Source organism: Anser brachyrhynchus (genome assembly GCF_964034855.1).
Source record: "Anser brachyrhynchus genome assembly, chromosome: 3".
Classification (NCBI taxonomy): domain Eukaryota; kingdom Metazoa; phylum Chordata; class Aves; order Anseriformes; family Anatidae; genus Anser; species Anser brachyrhynchus.
In genome coordinates, this window is record NC_137696.1 from 46037401 (window position 1) to 46062652 (window position 25252).

The following is a 25252-nucleotide window of genomic DNA, read 5'->3' on the forward strand; positions in this document are numbered from 1 at the left end:
AATATTCACTCCTGAGTTTAAGAATAGATTTGACAGACATCTGTTATGAATAATACAGTTAAAATTATCCTGCCAAGAGGAATGGCCTTGATAACCTTTTATGTGTAATTAAGTTTGTTTCTTGTTACCAAGGTTCTCATCCATCTGAATTTAGTCTCCAATAAATTGGTTAGATTAAGTTATTGTAGTCTCACTGTAGGTATTTTTTAAACTCATTTTGTTCCTGAACGTCCTGTCCCTGGCTGGCAATTTGACATCAGCTGACAAGGCAGCAGTTGAGGGAGCATGAACACCCCCCCTCCCCCATAATTTCTTGTGTTGCTGTATGGCATTAGCCAACTGTACACCAGAACCTACCGAAAGCATGGTGGTATACAATGGCTGTCTGCTATGGGCACGTTTTCTGTTGATGACAGTGCAGTGACTATATGTGTGTTCCTAGTTCCTGAATGTTTGCATTTGTGCATAGCTTCCATGTGTGGATCTGTAACTTAACAGGTAATCTGTCTTTAGGATGGATTGATTAATCAGTAGGAAAGATATGCTGTATCTTCACTTTGTTTCCTATTTATATTTTTAGTTTTGCGTTGGTTGACAGTTGCATGTAGCTTTGACACTACTTCTGATACTTGTTTGACATTCTCCTAGTTAGCAAGAATGGCAACACCAAAATTGAAATGCTACATGTGAATTTTCACCTAAGTAATGTGTAATTCTGTGACAGTTTTACTTTTTAATGTGATGTTAAGAAAAAATGCTTTATACTGCTTTACAGATCAGCTACAGTCATGATCTGTACAAGCTGCATTTCATATAAGTATAGAATAGCATCTTAAATGCATAGGATTTCAGAGTATAATTTTATCAAAACATCTTTAAACGTTACAAATTGAAGGAAACCATAGCTGTAGTTAGTGACTTGACTTGGATCAATGTTCTAGAAATTTGAATTAGTACATGTCATTCCTTCAACTTTGCCTTTCTGTTCTAATCTATGAATAAAAATAAATCCCCCTATTCTCTCCCTAACCCCCCCCCCCTCCTTGCCAATGATTAGTTTAGGAAGAATTGTTCTAAGTATGGAAATAAACCAAGGCAAGACATTTTCTTTTGCGTTTGAAGAAGAGGCAGCCATGGTTTATGGCCTTTTTTTTAAGGCTCTGTTTTTCAACTTGGTATGAATTTGTGCTCAAAGTTTTGGGCAACAAAATATTTCAAAAATAGATGATAATAAACAGATGCTTAATATAGTACAGTTTCAGTGTGTGTGGGGGAAGCGACATCCTTAGATAAGGATCTGATTTTAATTTCTGTTTGCCGTTCCTGTTCCTGCCATCGGATTCATTATTTTATCTGAAAGCATTGTCATCTTTTCTCTCGACCAAAATGACAGCATTTTTGTAATCTCAGATAGGTTTGCTGTAGAATACAAACAATTCCTTCCACATTTATAGATTTCACTGTTTTGTATACTGTTGCACTGAATTTTTAAGAACTAACTTATTAAAAAGAAAACAATAATTAAATTGTCTTTGATTGGAACTAGAAATATTGCCAAAGAATTATCAAATTGTTTTAGAAAAGGTGGCTTTTTAATTGATTTTATTGACTGTTGATTTTTCTGGCTCCACGTAGTTCTATATTAGTCACTTCATTATGTTGCTTGGGAACAACCTGGACTAGTTTGTTTGATTAAACTATCAAATCTTTGTTCCAGTCAATTTGGAACACAAGCATATCATTAGCTTCTCTTCTTTTCAATCCTTTGAAACATCCCAAGTTTTCCACACTTTAAACAGCATTTCTAGACAGATTTGTGGCATGCTTTTAAAACTGAGGCAAGTTACCCAGATCTAATAATGTAAATAATGCTTCTAAGCATTATCTGAAGCTTTTAACTTTTAGTTGGAAAAAAGTGTTTGCCAAGAGAGAGACTTTAACTAGTGTTCAAATGTAAAACAGATATCAAGGACAACATTATTACTAAATTATTTTACCATCTAATAACAAACATGTAATTTATATATATATATACACATTTTTTTCCTAAAATTCATCATATTTGAATACCTTTTTGATTCTTGTTCTGAAACACATGAAATCAGAACAGTCATTAAAGTATCAGTGACTAAAAGAGAAATCTTCTTTTGAGAAGTTCCTTTTAGAAGTTAGTTATTACTTTTTTCATCTTTACATATGCAGAAACAATGCTCAGACTTCACTTGGGATATACAGAAGTTGCAAAAAAGCGTGGCGGACCAAAATTAGTGAAGTTGGACCATTTGCAGTACTGCACTCTAATGCTAAATAGTTTGAATATTTAGTTAAACCTTACAGAGAATTGCAATCTGGTAGCTATGGCGATGATTGACTTGAACAAAGATTTTAGATTCAGCAGGATAAACAGTGGAGCAGACATTTGAAATGTCTTTCCTTCATGTGGTCTTTTGGCAATGTAGAACTAGAGAAGAGACCCTACATGAGGAATTTAAAAGAAGTGGGATTAGTTTTGGACAGTACAATTGGTTCTGGAGTATTGATTAAATAAAACATTCTTATAGAGTGATATGCTATATTGATGGGGAAAAAATGAATACAGATTTCCATTCTGATGTCTCAAAGTATTGTATAAACGTCAAATCCCTACTCCCCTTTGGGTAAGATATGCATGAGCCACATTTTGCAGACTTGAAAGCTGGTGTGTACCTGCTGGGTTGCATGGATGTGGAGGAAGTCTGTGGGCAAGTTGGAAACAGAATCAGAATTCAATGATTCCATTCATTGTGTGTGTTTTTTTTTTCTTTTAGGCATAGTCATCTTTATGGAATTGCTGTTTAGAATAAAATGAGAATTTAAACTTTAAGTGTTTGGAAATGACACTACTCATTAAATTTCTGGATGGAGAATGTAGTTGCTCTTTGGGTATAATTAGGATAGACTGATTTTTGAATCCTTTTCTTTGAACTATTTTTCATTTTCTGTGTTGAGTTAAATTATTTGTACAATTCTATATCAATTTAGCAGAGTTTAAAAAAAAAGTAACAGGGTTATTAGTTCCATAGAAATCTAACTTTACACGAATTAATACAGAAAACTCATTTTGCATTTAAGACATGTACTAAAAAGGAATATTGCCTGTTGTTACTGGATTAAACCTCTTGGTTTGAGTCTCTAGGTCCTTTGTGATCTTACTATTTGTAAATCTTTTCTACATAGCTCATTTTTATTTGGAGAAGAAAATCAGCTTTTGTGTCTTTTCAAGTCTTTGAGAATTGTGAATAAGCTAGGTGTGGAACTCATGTAACTGGATAACTTGAAATAAAGGAAATCTTCCCTTTGCACTTTTCAAGAACACTAAAGCTATCAGAGGTTGGTTTATAACTTCCAGACATCTGGCCACTAGCTGCTGCTAATTTCCACCTTAGTAAATAAAAATATGAAAAAACCTGTTTGCCACAGTTGTATGATGTTTGCTTACGAGACTGGTGAGGTGTTATTTGAAACTTCCTGTAGATTCTCAGTTGAAACAAGTTTCACTACAAAAAGCCTCTCTGCTCCTCTCCTTTGAATGGAAAAGTGTTCAGTTTGATCTTGATGTTGTTATCTGAATTTTGATTTGCCGGTAAGACATTGATAGCATTGAGTAGCTTTCTTCATAAACCTCAAAATTCCTAGATTCGTCTTTCTCAGAACTTTACAACAGCAACCAAAAAAAAAAAAAAATCAAGCCAAAATCTGTCAGCCAGAAGTAAATTTGCCTAAACCTCTCTCTTCCCCTTGTGCTTTCACGTAATAGCCTTTCCGTATAAAAGAACAGCACTGCCCTTCATTCTGTGCTGTAGCTTGCAAGTTTCCAGAAAAATTAATCCTACTTCCTGTTGCAGTGTTCTCTTTTTAAGTCTTCTTGGCTTCAGTCTTTTTCTTTTTTTTTTCAAATGTTGCATTCCTCTCTGAGCAGTTACGTGCCTCAGTAACAGGTTTTTTTAGAAAGGTTTTTAGAATTTTTCAGAAACGTGTTGCTCTGAGGATAGGAGGAATGTATTTGAAATCAGCTTAGGTTATCTGTCAAATTGAGTACATTAAATATGGCACAGTAATAGGCTTTTCCTGAGTGGCTGCTGCCTGAGTGGCAGTTGACTGTCCTCCCAACCACAACAGGTTGAGTTTGTAATTAAGAATGCAACTCTTTGCTCACACTCCGTGATTTTGGTTATTTAAGAGCCTGATTCTGCAGTGTGTGGGCAGGTCTCTGCTGCTGGGTGGAACTTAAGGCAGTTTGAAAATATTTAAGCAAATAATCTTAGCTATAATCTTCAGTGAAGTTAAGTATCTTAGTAAGTGGGGAGAAAGTGTTTTAATGGTTTGTGTTTTTTCCTGATTTTCATGAAAATGTTTCTTCAAAAATTGTCTGGGTGAAGCTGGATTTACCCTTGTTACCCCCAAATGCTGTTCTTCTGAAATCTGAGGTTTTTCAAGCCATCGTTGCCCCCGAACTTTTTGACCCCTTGCTGACTGGCTTTAGGGTGCTGCTAATTCTGCAGGACGGAACAGGGGTTTGTCATCAGCCACGTGAAACTTTGGCCATTCATGAGAAGCTTTAAGGATCTGGCTGGATTTTGCTCTGAAGTAGTGGGGTATGACTGGTTGGTTGTTAATGCTACTTTGGGGGACTGTGGCTGACTGCAGTTGGAATAGTAACGTGCGTGATGGTCCTGCTGGCAAACTGGGTGCTTCCATCTGGAAATAGGGCAGATGCACAAACCGTGAGAGAGCACTTCTGAAAGAGAACTTTTAAATAGAGCGTGGAGGGTAGAAAAGTATTTCCATTGTTTCTGTTGCTTAATATGAACAAGGAAAAAAAAAAGTAAGGTATTGAGCTTTTTTTTTTTTTAACCTAAAGAATTAATTTGGGTTCCTGGCAGGGGAGAAGGCCTTTAACAGGCTTTCTGTAAACCTTGGTTATTGAAAACAAACATGTTAGATTTCCATTTGAAAACTAAAACCAGTCATTACTTTTTAGTAGTTTGTGGTTTTTTGCTTTCTTGAAAATGTTTCATTGGTTTCCTGATTTGGGAGCTTTGTAAAGTGGATAGGCCCTGCGTTTTGAATGTTTAATACAAGATGCAATCCTGGCTTCTTGCAAACTTTGTCAGAGAGACCAAGGGGGAAGGTACAGGCCCAGCTTTCTCCTGGCATATTAATCTGAAAGCAGTCCTGCAGGCTTTCCTCCTAAGCGTGTCTGCTGTGTTTCTAGATTGAATGCTTAATCTTGTTTTCATGTGGTTTACTTGGAACATCCTGTGTGCGGTGCAGAGGAATACAGATTAGGAGATAGAAATAATGCATTCGCACACGGTGTATTAGAAGCACTTAGAGGCAGAGGACAATGTAAAGAAGCTTTATCAGCTGCTGCATGGCATGACAGACCTCGCAAAGGAATTCCAGCACAGTCATGCAGCACGGCTGAAAGAGGTGTGAGGATGATTTCATCCCACGTAGACGGAAAATACCGAAACGTCCAGAAAAAAAAAAAAAGACACGTCCAACCGAGCCCTGGAACAGCCTTGAGGGGTATGTAAAAACACGGAGCCAGCACTTAAACGGCTGACAATCAGAATTTTGGGGGGAATTGCTCTGCAGGAGGCTGGGTACCCCCCCAGAGCCCCGCGTTAGCCGGGCGGGAGCGGCCGGGAGCCCTCCCCGGGGCCGCCTCACGGGGCCGGGCCGAGCGCGGCGGCGAGCAACCGGCCACCCGCCGCGGGCCGCCAGAAACTTCTGGCAGCTTGGCGGCGCCGGCCCCTCCTCCCGGCGCCGCTCTTAAAGCCGCAGGGCCCGGCCCGCCCCGCCACCGCCGCCTGCTGCCGGCCCCTCGGCGGCTCCGGTGCCGGCGCCCGAGATGCTGGGGCCGCCAACGTCCTCGTCTGCAGACGGAGCCTCGCCTGCCGGGGCTGCCTCTCCTCCTTCCCCTGGCGGAGGCGGCGGCGCTGATTTCAGGGTGCCCGTGGTACGAGGTTGCCGGAGCACGTTCTCAGCTGGCAGCCGCCTTGTAACGTGCGCCGTGTGTCTCTGGTAGCGGGCGCTGGGAAGCAAAGAGACTGAAAGCACGTCCTGCCAAAGCGTGTCAGAGTGAAACGGGCGGGGATGCACTGGCTCTGGGTGTGAGGGTGTCGATTAAATGGCGTAAGCACAAAGCCGAGAAGGAATAACAGGAAGGTAAAAATAGCCGCGTGCTTATTTTTAATCTCCGTCTAATTTTGGTGGAATTGACTGAAACCTGTTTGAGAACAGGTGACTCATCTAGAGCTGGTGAAAATGACAAAGTCGCAGCACGGATTAGATGAAACGGATGCCAGGCTTTGATCGTCGCTGTTTGCATGTTGAGTTTGCCTTCTCTGTCACGCATCACATCTTGCTGGTTGTTTTAATTTGCCGTTTTCAGCTGATACTATCAACCAGAATGAGGGAGGTATTTTGAAAAGTTCAGTTAGGCGATTTAGGGGGAAAAAAATCATTTAACACATCTTTCAGTGGAATGCTAAAATCACAGAACGCTTTCCTAGGTGCATCCATTAAAGATTTCCAATGGCAATTGGATACTTTAAAATGTCTAAATGATTCATAGTGGTTAATAAAGAAGTGTATTTCACTGGTATAAATATTTATGTCAAAGCCACTCTGATACTGTATTTCTAGTACGTACCTACAGTGGTTAAGCAAATGGTCCATATGTTTGGCATTCCTCACAATTACTCTATTTACAGTGCTAAATATTAACTAATGCCAGTGAAAGGAGTTAACCATTGTAACAGTAGCTTCAGGAGGTTTAGACTAAGGATCAAAATTAACTTCTGGGGGAGTAACAGAGATCAATTCTTGCAGATGTTCGTTCCTCACATGAATGTTCTTTTTGGAAGAAACTTTTAAAAGTAAGCCATAATAATGATAAGTTAATCACTAGTTGTATTGATTAAACTCTTCATAAAAAAGAAATTGAAATCCTATTTTGAAGTTTGTTGATGATTGTGGAGTTGCCTGTTTCTCATCCATAGACTTCCAAACAAAGACTGGAGCTTCAAAATGTCTCTCTTCTCTTTATTTTTATTTTTTTAATTAAGATTCAGTAGTAGTGAAGAAAAGGCATTTTTTATTTTCCGTAAGCTAAACCTAACATTATGAGACTGTCCTCGAGATCATCCTTGAGATCATTTGCTTGGCTGTATTGGGAGGTATAGACTGGTACTGACACAACCAGCTCTTGCAGTGTGTGTTTGTAGGAGAATTCTAGCTACAAGCGTGCTTGGAGCGATCTGTCTTAAAATAATCTCGATAGTCTATACTTCCTATGAAGTTTAGAAGATAACTGACATGAAAGACTATCAGCATCGTAGTGTTGAAGAGTTTCTTCACTAAGGAATGGGGAGATCAGGAGGATGCTCCCCTCGTAGAGCTTTACTAACTTTGCAAGAGAATCTGACTGTTTTCCACTGTTCAGATTTATGTTGTGTGAAACAGTCAATTGATCTACTGAGAGCACTAAGCAAAATCAAGTTTATCACCATGTGAGTCCCTGTCTCAGCATCCTTCCAAGAGGAGTAAGTAAAGCACTTCAGCCTGCCTTGAAGGCAAGTACTATATTTGCACTGTTACAGAAGGAAATGAATTTCTGAATCCCAGCGTTGTTAACAGCTACCTACTTAATCTCAGTTGAATTTTATTGTTACTAAATCTGTAATAGAAATGGATATGTGTTCATGGATATACTACTCTAGTGCAGTCAAGCATGCATGTGGAGAGGGAGAAGGGGGGCTGGGATTCATTAGAGCATTCATGTTTCTGATGATCTTGACGGAGTATATTGGTGACAATCTTCTAGTATTCTGTAATATATTTTATTACCTGAAAATGAGTGTTAGACTTGAATGAAGAGTCAAGATAAAATGTTATTAGTACTGAGTTAACATTGTAGCAGCTCATGTCACTGGGCTTCAAGTTTGGCAAAACTTACATTTCCGGAAGACAGACATTGAAGCATCCAGGTACCTACTTGCCTGCCTTTACTTGTGTCCTGTCAGAGCTGGAAACAGCCAGGGGGAGCTACCTGCTGTTGGGTGCAAACACCCAGGGACATGCACAGCCTCAACAGTAGCTTGGAGAGCTGTAGAGCACTGTGTTATCTCCATATTCTTCCTGCAGAGAGCCTAGATGTGCCAGCGTTGCCTCTTGTAATCTGTACCTGAATCTTTAGGGGTGCATAGACATCACGTGGGCTTAGGCAAGGGCTTAGATCTCTCTCCACAGCTGTTATTTAGGGCTGCATGGAGGCCTGCAGCTCTTGGAGATGTAGCTCATTGCTGTTTCTCATTTACCCTGCCTTCTGTCTTCTGACCCAGCTTCTACAAAGTGATCCGGAGAGGTGGTTCTGCTACCTCCTCCCCCAGCTGACACTACGAGAGGTTGGGTGAGAGGAGATGGACCTCCTCTGAAGGAACACAGCCTTCCCGAGCCCACTCATGCTAATCGGACTCTTGTTCTACCCATGTCCCCAGAACGTTTATTTCCCTTCTTCTGTTTCCCTATTTGGGTGTTACCTGTTCCTCCTGTTGCTCATTGCAGAACCTATTCCTTTGTCTGGGCCCTTCACTTTTGTTGTGGATTCATTCTATCACCATTCTCCTGCTGTACTCTGTCCCTCAGGACACGCTCCTGGCAAGCATCCATCCACATAATTTACTTTATTCAAGAGTAAAAAAAAAAAAAAAGTCTCTCCAGAAATGTTCTACTTAAATCAGGCTCATTTTTGATTAGTATTTGAGAGAAATAAAACAAACGCCACTGTCTTCAAGAGATGCCTCAAATCTTGAGGCAATTATAGGAGAAGGTGGAAACGCTTGGTTGGCCTTCACCATTAGAGCAGGGCTGGCTGCCTGCAGCATCCCCCGGTGGTGCAGAGGTTGGAGGTTTATGCGGTGACTTGTTGCAGACAACCGTGGTGTCAGATTATTATATTTACGGTAGTCGTTGCATGAGTTTAGTGCTGCACTCTGTGTTTCTACTGCTGGGATACACATATGCTGTCAGGTTAAGTTTTATGGAGCTGTTTTGTAACACTGTCCACAAAAAGCTAGCGTGACGATGATAGCTGTATTGCCAGCAGCCAGCAATTAAAAAACAGTTGTTTTCCTTTCTGTTCCAGGCCATTGATGAGCCTCCCTATCTCACAGTGGGCACTGATGTGAGCGCTAAGTATAGAGGAGCCTTCTGTGAAGCCAAGATCAAGACAGCAAAAAGACTTGTCAAAGTCAAGGTATGTGGTTTTCCTGCAAATACTTTTGGGAAAAGAAGTAATGTATGTTCCACGTAGTCCTTTTCTTGGAGATTGGCAGCACAGCCTTTACAATAACAATAAGCATATTTTTGTTATGGGGTTGGGAGGGATTCCCCCACACGTTTCCCCATGCAATTAGATACATTATGTTTCCTTCACTGCTTTGTCATCTGTCTGCCATCAGGATCTGTGGCCTTCAGTGCCATAGGCTGACTTTAACGTAGTTGCTGTAAAATGACAAATGTAGGTTTATGTATGGAACAATGTCTTTGGGAAATAGATAAAGCTTCTCAAAAGTAGATTTAATATCGTTTCTTTTACTTCAGGAGCTCAGGTCACTGCCATTTTGCAGAGGCAACTACATAATGCTTCAGGAATAAGATGAAGTCCTGCTGTCTTTCAACAAAGACTTGGCGTATTAAGTCCTACGGAATAGCAAGCAGGGAATCTCACCTAATCTTTACAGTTTCTAGTTAATGACTGACTGAATCAATATAAGCCACATGCAGTAGAAATAAAAATTGTGGGGAGGGAATGTAAGAGACGTTTTAACACCCACTGGGAATTTAAAGTTGTTTGTCTGGTTATTTGTTGTTTGTTCATTTAGGAATATTAAAAAATATTTTAGCTTGTTTTTATTTTGCAGTAAGTCCTTGCTGTAAAACGTCCTTAGATTTCAGTTTGGATAGTGTTGCCCTAAAAGCTTCTAATTTGGGAGCAGGTACTACTTTTCTGCTCCACCTCTTAACCTTATACAGAGATATATCAGGGCAAGGATCAAAAGTACTTATAAAAAAGAAATTATATTGTTGCTCTGCAACACAGTTATACTGGCAGAGTATTTTTCTTATCTACTATAAAAATAAGTGAAAAATGTGTGCCCTGTGAGTGGAGGTAACATGTTATAGGAGAGTCTCCATTATAAATTGTCGTGCAGGGCTTGAACCTGCCCTCATGCTATGGCCAATTTTGCCTATACTATGTGTAAGGGCAGACTGCCTCCAAAAGCCCTGATGGGAAGGATATTGTCACTTATGTGATGATTAATGTTGACCGTGATGAGAAGATGCTAGTCTTAAATCTGACGTCTTTAAAAAGCCTTTAGAGCAAATGAGTGGTCTTCTCATTTCATTAGTCATAGCTATTAACAGCATGAGCTGGTTTATGTTTTACAGCACCATTGAATTTAAGCTATTAAGTACTGGTATTTAGGTGTGAAGTGTCAGTATTTAAGTACAGGAATTGTGTTGTGCACAGATTGGTGAAGTCCTAACTACTACCAGCACTTTAGAGGACTTTCAGCCCACCTTCTTATTCTTAGATGGCCACTTGCACTTTTGTGGTGTCCATTGAGAAATATTTTTGTATGGATTTACTCGCAGCTTGGTGACTGCAATGTTTTGCAGCAAGATCCTGAAGTGTAACTGAATTTTCAGTCTGAATTGCTTGTGGAGGCTGTGTCTAAAGTCTTGCAGGACGTGGAAGAGAGAGAGGGAGCCTTCACTATCTGTTACTGCATAACTTAGGGCAGTTAAGCACCTGTACAGTTACTCCTTTGTAGAGTAATGTGTGTTGTGGTGTCATGGTTTGTGGTTTGGTGTGGGTTTTTTGTTGTTGTTGTTTTGTCTGTGAGTACAGTATCAATATCTCTTCATTCTGATTGTCCTGCACCAGTAGTGTATCATCCCTAAACTTAACAGTGACCCCTTAATTTTTTCCTCTTTCTGGAGGGTGCAAGCTTTCTCCAGTATTGGTCTAAGCAGAATTGTTACTATCAACTGTACTTTGGAATTTTGATAGTTTATCTGCTACATTTATTTTCCACTTGTTTAACAGACGTTTTCCTGGCCCCAACACACTATATATCTTAGTCTTCTTTGTATTGGGAGCTCCCTCTTAGTTGCCAAAAATTCAGTTAACTTCATAAGAGAAATTTTAGTTTGACCCTTTCATTTAAGTTTCAAAAATAGTTGCTCTGAGAAAGGAGGGTAGCAACATTTTTTTTTTCCTCGGTGTCAAGTTTTGTCATCTTTAGGAAAGTAAAATACACTTAATTACTTCACCTTTTACTTGCTTTCTTCATCTGTCAAATACTGCTTCCTGGAATATTTTGAGGTGTGCCTTCATAATGACTCTTCCATCAGCAACATAATTTAGTAACTTTTATTTAATGCAACTCAAGTGCAATGTGTGTAACACTTCATTATCAATAGATGCCATACTTCACACTTACATGGTAAAGAACTTTACATTAAACAGCGTATCTTCATTACACACATTGCCATGTAAAGGAGTAAAACTGAGAGTTGCCTGGACTCATGAAAAGTTTTGAGGACACTACAAATTTGACTAAAGAATGCAACTTCTGGTGTTACTGGTAGGCCACTCCCTCTTCGTAGGATCAGTTAGAGCTTCTCTTAGTTATTTAAACCAGTTTATTTTGACAGTGTACTCTAAAACACAATTAGCACCATCATCCCCACCCACCAGTTTTATTTGGGTACCCTGCACAGAAATTTCAGAAGAAACTGTTTTCAGAGTCTGTCTTCATTAAATAGAAAGTAGCAGAGCATCTGCTACATAGAGCCTTACCAGGACCCTCATTTCAGGAAGGTGAAGAAAAGGGAAATTCCACCCGAATCTAAACAGTGTGATGACCTGCTGGTCAGATCTGATTTCTGCTAATACCCAGTAAATTTTTTTTTTTTTAACTTTTAAAAATATGTTTGGAAATCTCAGGAAGGGAAAACTGTTGGTATCAAAATCTCTTGAAAAAGAGGCACGTTCCCAATAAGCCTTTTAAAAAGAGAAAACGTGCAGGAGTACATAATAGTAATTTGATGTGTTCTTCTTTCTTTTGTAGTACACTGTGGCTGGCTCATGGTTTTGGATAGAGTTTCTTTATGCTGTGAAACACATTAAAGATAATTACAGAAAGTTAATTAAACCAGTTGCCTCTAAATCAGAATTGATACACTGGTTGTTTCGTCTGAGTGACCACAGGTGTCGGATTATTTTGCATCTAAACTTTGAACTTTTGATTTCTAGATAAATCCCCATCAGGCTGAAGTTCAGAAGGTTGGCCCTTGCTCTGTTAATCCCTGTCCAGAATCTTCTGTGTGGCTTTCAGTTTACAAAGTATGACTTGTGTCTGTCTGTCAGACAGGAAGTATTTACCATCCGTAGGTGGGATGATGCAGCTCTAAAAAGAACATACTTTCAGTAGGTATTGCTGTGGTTTTAACAGAAGATGGACAAGATAACTACTTCATGAAGTAACACCTTGAGGGTAGTAAAGCATTGTAGTGTGTTTATTTTTTAATCAGCCAGTCAAGGTAGGCTTTCCTCAGTCCTGGTCTTAGGTGCTATTCTCAACTGTTTGCTTCTGTCAAGGCTTACAAAACTCCTAAACTTAACTCTTGAGGAGTCAAAGTAAGAGAAGTGGTGTTAGAAAACAGTATCTGTTCTGAAGCGAACTTCACCATCACTGTGTTCTGCACAGGAAACCTCAGCTATAGCGAGAACATAACTTTGGGCACCCTTGTGAACCAAGTTCTCCAACTTAATGTAGTATTACTGTTAGCTATTGTGAGTACTAAATAAAACATCATACACTTAAACAAGTGTGCTCTGGCGAGCTTTAGAACATCATTTGTGTGTGTTAATAAAATGTATATATATATATATGTAATGCCAGAGTTTTCTCAGGGTTTCCCTGAATTTTAACACCAGAGTGGGGATAAAAAAAAAAAAAAAAACTTCAGGTGCATCGATCCTTTGACTTAGTGTGTGATCAAGTTAGTTCAGAGTGAAATGAATGATCAATATCTGTATCAGATGCTGCAGGTAATATTAATCATAAATTTGAATTTCCAGTTTATATTTTCCTGACAGTGTGTGCTGGGTTAAAGACACAGCCAATGACTTGTGAAAATGCCTCGGAAATGCTTGCAGGCTTTACTTAAGTTTTTGGAAGAATGAAAATTTAGCAATCCGGACATTTATTTCCAGTTACTAGCATCTCAATGGCTAGGCTGACGTTAACTGAAAAACTGGAGCATTCTGTTTGGGTTTTTCATTTTGTTCAGTTGACAGCCGTGCCCTGTATGTTTTCATACAGGTCTTTCAGCAGTATGTGAAGAAAATGCACTTCAACCAGCCGCAGTAGCAAAAAAATGCACCATGATATGGGTTTAGATATAGGTGCTAAAACTGTTTGGTTTCAGAGCATTGAAATGTAAATGTTTCTGCACAGTTATTTATGCCCATAAGTTCTGAAACTTCATCCTTTTTTTGCTGTGGTACTAGAACAGTACAATTCAAATCATTAACAGATGTGCAAATATTGTTTGGAGCTGTTAAACATTGTTGGTAAACTATTGTTTTTCAGTTCCTTTGGTGGTAATAGGTCTTGTGAAAGGTAAAAACAGTTTTGGTAACTAAGAAATTGTTTCCTGTTGTTTCTAAAATATATGAATGAAAGTTTCAGCAAGTGGAATGATTGTGGTGACTGATTGCGTGATGAGAGTAAGGGAAGGGCTATTGACATTGCATGTGCTTATGCTGCTCAATTGTATCAAGTGATTGTCAGTTGATTTATATATTTTTTTAGGTAACTTTTAGACATGATTCTTCAACAGTGGAAGTGCAGGATGACCACATAAAGGGTCCCTTAAAGGTAATACATTTGTTTTATATTTTGTGAACACTTTGAAAAGCATTCTTCAGCATTTGAAGTAAATGTGCATGTGTAGTATGAGGTGAAAGAGGAAGGTTCATTTTATTACTTAGGCCAGATAGTTTTGTGAAGCATAAAAGGTAATGCTGCAAAGCTAACGTTGGTATATGCTTCCTTTTCATGTTAACTTTTTCCTCTGTAGTTAAAGGGGATACAGCATACTGGCTGATGCAAGCCTCTTTGTTCTTCTTGGCCTTAAAGCTAAGAAGTTTGGCTGGCTCTGATTTTTAGTTACTATTGCTTTGGAAAACTCGGCTGGAGGATTTGATGGGCAAGCTCTTATACAAGAGAATGACATCACTCAGATTGGTTCTTGTTCCCCACCTGCTGGCAGGAAATAATCAGCTCAGTTAGTTGGCTTATTTTAGTGGAATGAAAAAAAAGAAGTTTTAAGGAGTACAAACAGATTCAAATGAAATTGAAAAGGTGTGGTATATTTAACGAAGCCTATGGAAATTAACTCTGTTTGCTGAATACAGAAGTGTAAACTTCATTGTCTGTTTTAGAACCTGTCTGGTGCTAAGTGGCTTTTACATTTTAGGTGGGAACTGTTGTGGAAGTGAAGAATCCAGATGGAACTTACCAGGAAGCAGTGATCAACAAATTAACAGATGCAAGTTGGTACACTGTAGGTAAGAGAAATAATTACGTATTCGAATAAAACTCGTGACTTAAATTAAGCCAGTAACCTGTATTTTTCTTGGACATGTCTTAAACAAGGTGAGAGAAATTTTTTGAAGACCCTTACATAAGCATTCAAAGTTTGCATTTAAAAAAAAAATCAAAATTTCTTACTTTGGGTTTTTATAAGAAACTTCACCCACCACAAGGTGAAATTAGGATGTAAGATACAGACTTAGTGAGCTGCTGTATAATTGGGTACTGTTTAGGTATTTAATATGCTCTTATTAAATATTCTGAAGCAAAGTATGTTGTCACACACATTTGCACAATTCAAATTGCAATACATACTTTTCCCTACTTTTAGACTTTGCCCTGACAACCACTCCTGTGAAACCAGAGATACAGCTTTTTTTTTGGTGTTTTTTTTGTTTTAAAAGTCTTCCTATTCATTTTGCCTATCCTAGAATATGACATTTCAGGCTTTAGATGATGTATCCATGCGCCAACAAGCAAACCTTGGATCTATTTATTTATTTATTTTTCCATAGGTTTTAGAGAAATGGGTTTACCCTTTAATGCTATGTACCAGTAGATAAATCTTCGGGAGAACTGGTCAGTGGTAGAATGATAACATATATTCCGTCTGTGCACTGGTAATTTTAAAGCTATTGTAGGAAGTGACCTGTTTCTTGAAGTTGTTTATTTGTCTCCTGGATAGATAACCAGGACTTGGGAAGATGAGGACAAGGTCTTGAAACCTTAGCAAGATTTATTTGTAACAAGATACTAAGGGTTGTTACTGCGAAAGTGCTGTTGAACAGCTAGGGAAAAACTAACTTTCCCTAGCCTTAGTCCTTTTAGAAAGGAATAGAGCTGTGAGTTTAGATACAGTCTTCCAGGTAAGTGCTGGAGAAAATACTTGTTTTCCTGTTGGAGAAGTAGGCTATATAAGTAAAGGAGAGACCAGGCTAGGATGGGTTGAAACATGGGGTATAAAGACAGAAACTGACATCATAGTTAGTTCTGATAATTAGTATAGAGGTAGATCAGATGTGAGAACTTTAAAGAACAAAATGGTATAGCTGGTGTTAGATCTCTGTTGTACGTCCATGCTTATGCTTCTGAGAAAGCATGAGGTTAACGGTTCAGCAAAAAGAAAAAGATAGGAGTCAGTGCAGATTAAATTCTGAAAGTTGGTGTCGTGTTTTTTTTGTAAATCAAAGTACGACTGCCAATAATTCTGCGTCTGAGAAAGAGGAAGAAGAGATGTAAGTGTTGAGACTAAAAACCTTATTTTGTAGATAAAAGTAGACAAAAGCATGTTGACCTTGCAGAACCAGTAAAAGCATCACAGCTGCTGACTGTGTAATGCACTTTAAGAGAGAATTGACTCTAGCAGTGGATGATTAGAATAATCTTTGTCAGGAGGGTGACTGGAATGGGTTTGAAATTACCTTGCAGACCGTGATGACTTTGCGGATCTGAGTGAAAGTCCTGCTTCAAGGGCTAGTTGGCATTTACCAAATTTCAGAATTAGCATGCTTCTTAGCCAGCAGATTTATCTAATGTAATTGCAGCGCTTGTTGAGAAGTATCAAATTATTTGCGCTATTAATGATTTTATGAATAAAGTTACTTTGTTTTGATTAAAACAAAACAAACTACACAAAACTTTGTGGCAGGACAGATCTGAAGTAGTAGCGTTCCTGAAGTTGTTAATGTATTACCATTTGTGCCACTGCAGCAGTAGTGTGTGAAATTTAGGATAACCGTTTTGTGTCTGCTTGAAGACTCTCTTAACACTAAATTATTTAGGTTGTCTAAATAGAAATTGTATGTGAGTTCACTTGTAAGTTTTTTTTTGTGCTATTTCTCTCTTACAAAAGGAAGATGGGAATTAATTTAAAACAAACAAAAAACCAACAAGCTACCAGTAACCAGTATAGCCTTTAGCATGGGCAAAGTTATCTGTGTACACAGTGTGCATAATTTATTTGCCTGTCCTGTAAAAATTTGTCAAGAAGCACAAGGTATACTAATCCTGGTAACTTGATACTATTCCATTATTCAAACGTGTCTTCAGAAAGTTTGCGATACTCTTAGCACTTAAACTCATTGTTTACTGTGAGGAAAAAAAATGTAATATCGCTTTACTAAAAATGTGGAATTGTACATGTGCAGTAGTCTCGCCTCCTTTCGCACTCTTTTCATCATTACCTTGCTGCTTTTTTCTTGCAGTTTCAGGTTTGGTGTTTTACAACGCAATACACATTTGTATGTCTGCTCAGTAGACTGCTTTGAGAATGCCCCCATTAGATTTGAAAGTCACATGCATTAAAGCCATCGATGCTATACTGTCTGCACAAGTCTTTCAGGCGGATGAAGCTTTTTGGTTGAATGTGTTATGGAAAAAGATTAAGGATCCCTCTGGCAAGGAAGAGGCCACAAGCAGATTACCACTCAGGATACATAACCTGGCTTCCTACCTAGTTCTGAATAGTAGTCAGCTTATCCCTTGAAGAGGATAGACTTCTTTTAAACTCTCATTATGTAAGGAGACTCAGTTACGTTAATTAACACAAACTGAATTAGGAACCTGTTGCCTTCTACTTCCCTTAACAAAGGGAGGGCTCAATTATATATTGACCATTTGAGATGCAGCTCAGAAAATCTGTGTATTCTGTTGTGCAGTTCTTGCCCTTAATACTTTTTCAACAAATATTGAAGTTCCAGATGTGCATCTATAGTTGTTATTTTATCACTATACTGTACTCAACAATTACTGCAGTGTAAAACAAAGAATGGTAGTCAAAAGGGGTAGTTTTTCTTTGTTCATCAATAGTACTGCATTATATAAGGGTGAAAAAAGATCTCAGAACTAGTTAAGAGTTTCTTTTATATCAAATAAATAATGGTTGGGAGTTTTGCGTGTGTGTATATATATGTATTTAATAGATGTTAAAACTAGAGTATGGCACCCACTATTTGATAGTCAGACATGGCTGAAAACTAAGTTCTGATCTTGCCAGGCGTCTTTTGCTGGTTGACAGCCATTCTCTGAACACTGTTATTTTGGCTCTTGTTTGTCAGAGTGTTTATGTATTTTTAGTTTTCTACCACATGATTGAATTTTAATGAGATTACTGCTGAGCCTGATTCAGACACTGTTGACAGAAGAGAAAGTTTGAATGAAGGTGAAGGAGACATGTTAAGAACTTGCTGAAACTTTAACATTTAATTTAATCTTTTTAATCTAATCTTGGGGTTGTTTCCCTGCCCCCAAAAGTCTTCAAGGTCACTGCAGTGTGGGGACAAGAATATAATTGTCATCACCGTTGGGGGCCGGAGAGGAAGTCAGTTCTTGTCTCACTGAACAGTGCAAGCATTACCTGAGTTAAAACTTGTCACCAAGTTTTCATCCGTTAAGTACCTGTAGTAAACTTGATAAAAGTTTACTTTTTATATGACCAGTTTATCGACTTCTAAGGATACCACCTTGAATGTATGCGATGTATTTCTGGATTCAAATGGAAGAAGTACGTAGCTGAAGCCAATTGTTGTACAAACTTCTTTCCAGTTGACCTTGCTCAATTGCTAGAGATAATAAAGCCTGGTGACAGCAGAAGTAGCATGGAGCCAAGAAGCCAGGAGCTCCACAGTTCTTACAACACCTGATTTTGATGATTGTTCTTTGACCAGTTTGTTGTCATCCTCATTAGGCTGTTATCGCTGCTGTTTTACAGGTTAGCTGAATGAGGTCAGCAGGGAGAAATGCTGAACTTTCAAATAATATTGAACTGTAAATTTTTTTTCTCCATATGTCAGTCTGTGTTTCTCAGCAGTAAGTGTAGCTTCCAGTTAAGGATTGTAGGAATTCTGGTTTTGAAATAACGTTCTGTAAAAATTGAAAATGCTAAGAGTTGTTTTTCATTTCTAGCTTGTATTGATTTTTTTTGTGTGCTGGTCTATAAATTGTATGTGCTTAACTACTGATTAGTTAAGATTCCATTTAACAAGTACAAGCATGGAGTAACTACAGTGAGCCAGCAGCTTAAATATTTGGCCAGTCTGTGCAAATGCTTTACTGGATATGTAGTAGTATCCAGGTACAGCTTTGTAAGGCCTGGCTACAGGAAGATCTTATCTCATTCTTTCTGACACTTAAAGTAATTGATTACTAATATCCTGATTTTTTTAAAAAAAATAAAGATCAAATCTTTTTTTCCCCCCTGCCTCGCTTCTTACATGGTGACAGTATTTGATGATGGTGATGAGAAGACTCTTAGGCGTTCTTCGCTGTGCTTAAAAGGAGAGCGACATTTTGCTGAAAGTGAGGTAATTGAAGAATTTTAATACAATTTCTAATTTGGAAAAATTTAAAGTGATATATTTTTAGTAATTCAGTCTTCAGTATGTTGTGTACATCCATGCTACTAAAAATGGTGATTATGTAAAATATAGCCTACAGGGTATGGCTTTCTTTTTAAACCAAGTTATATAGTTGAATTTCACCAAACTGTGTAAGTTAACAAAGAAAATCAACGTTTCACATCTATCACTTTTATATTATTAATGGTCCGTGGATTGGGGATTACATAAAAGGCAGCAATCACATAACTACTTTGCTTTACAAATTTAAAAATATCTGTAAGTATTCATTGCAAAAAATCACAAATGGTACATAGTAAATGTACATCTTTAGATAATTTTTAAGTTCTTACGGATTTTTAAGTGATTGTAACTTCATGATAGCCAATAAACTTGAAAGGTCCGTGGTTTTTTCTTAGGTAAATCGTAAGTTGCTGTTACCTGTTGATTTGAAGGTGTTTATCAGTATTTTAAAGCTGTTTCATGTCTTAAGGGAGGTCTGTGTCTTAAGTATGCAGATATTTGTAGCAAATTTTAAATAGTTCAAACTTCGGAATAAGGCCTTTTCATCTTTATTATGTAACACCATCTGGACTGATGGGCGGATTTATGTAAACATGCTAGCTTATTGGAAAGCTACTGCAGTAAGGTGTTTTTTTTTTCTGTATAAGTATTCTTTGTTATTGTAGTCAGCTTAGCTTCTTGCCTACTTTCTGCATTCTTGTAAAGGTTCAGATACCTTCTAGAATGGTAAATCAGGATTAGGCAAATCTAAAGAGTGCCTGAGTGGAAGCCTGAATCTGGATTCAGGTATAAATACCAGAATTTTAAAGATTGCATTGTTTCTCCCATTAATTCCTTGTTACTAATGATCAGCATGCCTGAAAATCAGGCTGCTTCAGTTACAAAAATACTATTTTAATGTGGATTCAGGAGTTTTACTTTATAGTAAGTGGGTTGAAAATTTTAGTGTGTGTATATGTATGTGTATATAGATGGATAGATCTGCAACCCAGCTGGCAGAACAAGAGTCGGTTCAGATTATTTCGTCAGTTTGAAAGAAACCTTATGTTCAGGTGACTCCTGTTACTTTCATTTTATGATCATTCTTATCATAGTTTTTGATGTCTTGATAAAAGTTGCTGATAAGCAATTCATTGTCACCAACTCTCAATGAAGGGCATGTTGTGTGTTTCTAATAATTACCTCATGATTGTAAAGCTACTTAGCAGGGAAAATTGCAGCTCCAACTTCTCTTGCAATTAGACTGATGTCACGCGATTATCTTGTTGTGATACTGCTTTAGCTTGATCTCTGATTTCACATTGTTTACAGGATCTGTTAGGGTGTCTGCCATGCTCACAAGTAATTTACTTCAAGATTTAAAAAGCCAATTTTATTATATCTATTGAGTTCAGGTCTGCCTGGTGCGGACGATGCTTGAGATTCTAGTAGATGTTTCACATTTAAAAATTCACACAAAACTCAGAAGTGTAATTGAGAGGAACGTGTTTATTTTGGAGGACTTTATGCCACCTTTCAAAGAATGAAAAGAGGTGCTTATGGTACCGAAAAAAATCTGTGTACCAGCAGCCTTCAAATTTGGAATGACTCTCTTAAACAGGTAACAGCAGCCTTGAAGAAGATACTGGAGGTCTGTGAGGTCCTTCTGTTGATGTTCTAGTAGTCTTGCTGACACACACAATGCGTTGTTACAGCAGAAACATCACTGTTTTTAAAAGTACTTTTGTAATGAGACAGTCTCTGTATTGACAAAAATTACTTTAACCAAGTTGTCCAAACTTATGTTTTGGACAATAACTTTGCAATTTTTTTAGTGTGTATAAACATGTATTTTTTTCATTTCAACAGACATTAGATCAGCTTCCACTCACAAATCCTGAACACTTTGGGACTCCTGTTATAGGAAAGAAAACAAACAGGGGAAGGAGATCCAATCACATGTAAGTTTAATGTCTTTGTCTGTGCTCTTACCCAATTCTGAAGTTCCCAGTATTTGTTATTTTTATTATTAGTCATATATTCAAAAAAGAGCAAGCTATATGAAAAGCGTTGTTCAGCACTCAGACTGAAACTCAGTTTTCCCTGTATTAGTGCATGCAAGAATTGCAAGTCTTCATGGGATCAGTATTTGAAATAGTGGCAGGTATTGACAAGTGAGTGGAGACAATCTCTTGGACTTAAACTAAAGCCATTGCAACAGTTTTTTTTTTCTAGCTGATGTGAGGTCTTTGTAGAAGGCACTGGAATCCTCCTGGTATCTTTTGGTTTCTCATTGCAAGGTCTTTGAAGGGCTTTTAGAAATAGATGAACAATGTTATGGTTTGGAGCAAAGCTTACAGATAGGAAAAATAAACAACAAAAAAACAAGATCAAGAGTAATGATTTGATTTCCTGGGTTCCAGAGTTCTTGGTGGTTGTGATCTTGAAGAATCATTATGAAATGCTCAATTGACTCTGCTCTTGCTCTTGTTTTTAAAGTTTTGAGGTAGTAGTGACAGGGATAAAAAGGGAGTTGTCATGCTTGGATTATCCTTCATTGCTTTGTCTTTTTGATCATAAATATTGCTCTGTATTTGTACAGGTGATACAAACTTACTTGAATATTGATTTACTGTTCTGCTGTACTGAAGGAGAAAGATTGAATAAGCTGGCACGTATCACAGCAGACATGATTGCAGCTTCCTTGGTGTCTCTGAGTTGTTGTCTTCTCTGTTTACCTAACTACACAGGATGTTGTTATGGCAGAAACAGGATGCTTATTTTTATCTTATGGTTCATACTGACCAAACTGGGTAAAAAGACAAATTGTACAAGATGCTGGTGAACTGAGCTAGGTTGTAGACTCTCTAAGGTAGTCCTGGCTTTTTCTTGTCTTCAGCTTTGTTCTCTTCCCACAAGAGATTCTCAAACCCCAAGAAGCAGCCTTGAAAGACTTTTTTATACTGTGTTTTAAAAGAAATAAATACTTTTAAAAAAGGATGTTTGGGGGAAAAAATCCTTTTATTTATGAGCGCTGCAGATGATGTAAAATTGAGGTGGGTAAAATAAAACAGTAATTCAGTTTAGGCTATAAAACAGCTGTCATCCATTAAGCAAATGCTAACTGTGAGTCTTCTGTTAATATTGAGCTTTTTGCACAAAAGTAGTTATATGAAAAATGGAAGATAGCTTTTAAAATTCTGCATTATATGCTTATTGAACATGCTGTGTATTTTCTGAGAATTAACCTTCAAAGTGAGTAGTCTAAAGAAATAGTCAAATAATAATAACAGAAGAGAAGAATACACATAATGTGTTTATATATAGCCAGGGGTGCTGAATATTTTTAATTGGTTGCATGAAATTTTAGTTGGAGTAGTCTTCTACATTTTGAGTCCACATATGGTGAAAATCAGGTGTGACTTTCTACTGGAACAGCCAAAAAATGAGCTGGAACCTTCTTGGAATCAAAATATGTTTGTGCCTTGGCCCATCTACTTTTTTCAATGTGAGATTGAAGCACTCATTGAAGTGTATCACTGCAGATCTTTGAACACACCCACCCACTCACCCCGTTTCAGGATAAATAAACAACTTTTTTTCTTCTTGCTATTTATCTTTGTAGCTGATGTTTCTTCTTCACAGATCTGTCCTCTCTCAGAATAACTTTGTCTTCTGTATGACAGATGACAGCAGGTTTATAGACTATGGCTGTTAAAGTACAAAGAGACATTAAAGGGGGGGGGGGGGGGGGAATCATTTCCACTTAATGATGGTCCAAAACTACAGTTACCACAGTATTTTTGTCCTAGTGAAACACTGTTCAGAATTAGTTTTGAATGTCCAGACAGTGGTTTTCTGAGGTTGTAATATTTTGGTATTATGAATACTTTTATAGTTAAAAATAAAATTATTTTATGTCCCTATAAATATTTTTGTTCACGTTTATCTTAAAATACCATTCAATTCAAGTCACTATCATTTATGCTTCTTAGATAGTTAGCTCTGGTTCACCTCTAATTATAGTAGATGAGATTTGAGCAGTTGAGTTTTAAGTCTTTTTCTGTCATTTAGTCCTGAAGAAGAATCTTCATCCTCTTCCAGCGATGAAGATGAAGATGATAGGAAGCAAAGCGATGAGTTACTAGGAAAAGTTGTGTGTGTGGACTGCTTCAGTGTGGATAAAAAGAAAGCTCTGTGGTTTCCAGCCTTGGTAAGACTTTCATCTTTATTTTTAATTTTGCAAAGAATTTAATGCATTTGCTAGGCATTAAATAAAGGTGTTGTTTTTCCTCTTCAGTGGGTTCATCTATAATGTTAGTATGTTTCTTAAAATTTGAATGTCATAGTAGTCAAAGGAAATGCTGTGCATGTGAATGCATTTATTTACGTAGTCATTGATAAATGGCTTTACTTCTTCCAAACAGCCAGAACTAGCTGGCCTACTTCCAGCTCGACAGTGTGTTGAGTAGTACCACTGAAATAATATTTGAGTGTTTTTTTTTTACCTATGCCATCGTATATAGTTTTTCTGAATTGCCTGGTTTTATCAAGGGAGAAAGTATGAGAACAAAAAAGATGGAAAGTTTAGTAATTAGGTAGACATTATTTTTCTAGTTCCAGTGTAAACCTATTTGATTAAAAACATTTGATTTTATTCTTTTTTTTTTTGCTTTAGGTAGGTAATAGAGAATTGCCAATGAATTCCTTTAAAATAGTGCCAGAGTCTTTTAGTACAAATCTTAAATGTCTTTATTTATTTTAAAGACACTTACTACAGGTTTATTTGTTAAAAAGTAAACAAAGAAAAATCACTGTTAGTCTAAGGATTATATGTAGACTGACTTATACATTTAGAAATTAATGTATTTCCATATGCGGTACCTCCAGTACTAGGCTTTTTCATTTATATATTATTAATTTCAAATACTTGAATAACTTCTCCCTGGCAATGAGAACTTCACTGCTGAAAATGTTTTATCTAATTTTGGGAAGACTTGTGCTCAGACTTTGAAATGCTGCTGCTGTAGCATTTAACTCTTTGTAGTGTGTGCAGTATCTCTCAGCTGTAACTTTCTACTCATCACCTCCTGTGTCTCGTAATGCAGTCCAGAAGCTTTTCAGCAGGATTCCCTTTGGAAAGTTGGTGGGAGAGAATGAGTCATTAAAGCTCCTTTTACAGCAAGGGAGAGGGCAGTATATGTGGCAAGGAGGTGCCACGTTAATGAAAGGGAGCTTTAACAGAAATTTGCAGTAATAGACAAGAAAATCGAGCTGTTTCTTTCCTGAAGGCTGTCGTCCAAATTGGTGCAATATCCCCTCCTTCCTGGTTGGTACTGAACGCAGCTGTACTTTGAGCAGTGGTCAGTTATGCTGACGTGTTTTGTGTCACGCTGTTGGCTTGGTCCTTCTGGTCATGCACGTAACTGAGAGCAGTTTCCATGGTAGGCCCTGTTAGCCATTCTAAATGCATGGAGTAGAGCTACTAATCAGGATAGCTGGGGGTCAGACCTTAGAGATTAACTGAACTGTTGCTTATTCTCCCAAGGAGTACTAAAGATACACCCTGTTCCTTCTTTAGCTGTCATTTGGAGAATGGAATAGCTTGTTCTCTGTGGAGTTTCCTGGAATGAATGAGAAGTAGGAGGAGGAGGAAGTTTGAGGATGGAGCTTGTTAACTCTGAAATAGCTTATCCTAGATTAACTGTTACTTTAGTAATCAGGTTTATAGCGCTGCAAATAAACATCGTACTGTATGTAACCTGAAAGGTTACGCCAGGGAATAGATCTATGCCCCAAACACCTTCCTCCCCCCCTTCTAGCTGTGCCTCTCCATTCTTTTGCCTTGTAAGTGATTACCTGCACTTTATCAACAAAGTAATTGTATTTTGTTACCGACTGGTTTTGCTTAAATGTTATGGTGTGGCTAACTGTGCTTCTGTGAACTATGGGAATAATGAAATGAAAATGCAGGCTTAATGTTCTGAAGAATATGTATCCACAAAATATTTCACTGTTATTGATACTGTGGACAGAGATGGTTTATGTTACAACACATGGATGTTGTACAAGCCGCACAAATGTGGAAAGTTCGGGAATTAGTCTAAACCTTTTACAGTGAAGAACAGTCAAGATTAGTAGTAGGAACTGATTACTTTGGATATCAGTCCTATAGCCAGATACATTTATAAATTA

At 37.8% G+C, this 25252-nt stretch overlaps 1 protein-coding gene across 3 annotated transcripts in view; it reads left to right on the plus strand.

Moving 5' to 3' along the window:
* The window catches only part of ARID4B (AT-rich interaction domain 4B), an 87834-nt gene that overhangs the window by 20846 nt on the left and 41736 nt on the right, over window positions 1–25252 (plus strand). For 2 of the 3 annotated variants that reach the window (XM_080588330.1, XM_080588328.1), the window contains exons 3-8: window positions 9194–9304; window positions 13938–14003; window positions 14605–14695; window positions 18942–19021; window positions 20927–21018; window positions 23132–23270. In XM_080588330.1, coding sequence (XP_080444456.1) covers window positions 9194–9304; window positions 13938–14003; window positions 14605–14695; window positions 18942–19021; window positions 20927–21018; window positions 23132–23270 — 579 coding nt within the window. The remainder of the gene's footprint in view (window positions 1–9193; window positions 9305–13937; window positions 14004–14604; window positions 14696–18941; window positions 19022–20926; window positions 21019–23131; window positions 23271–25252) is intronic. The other variant, XM_080588329.1, reaches the window with a different exon arrangement.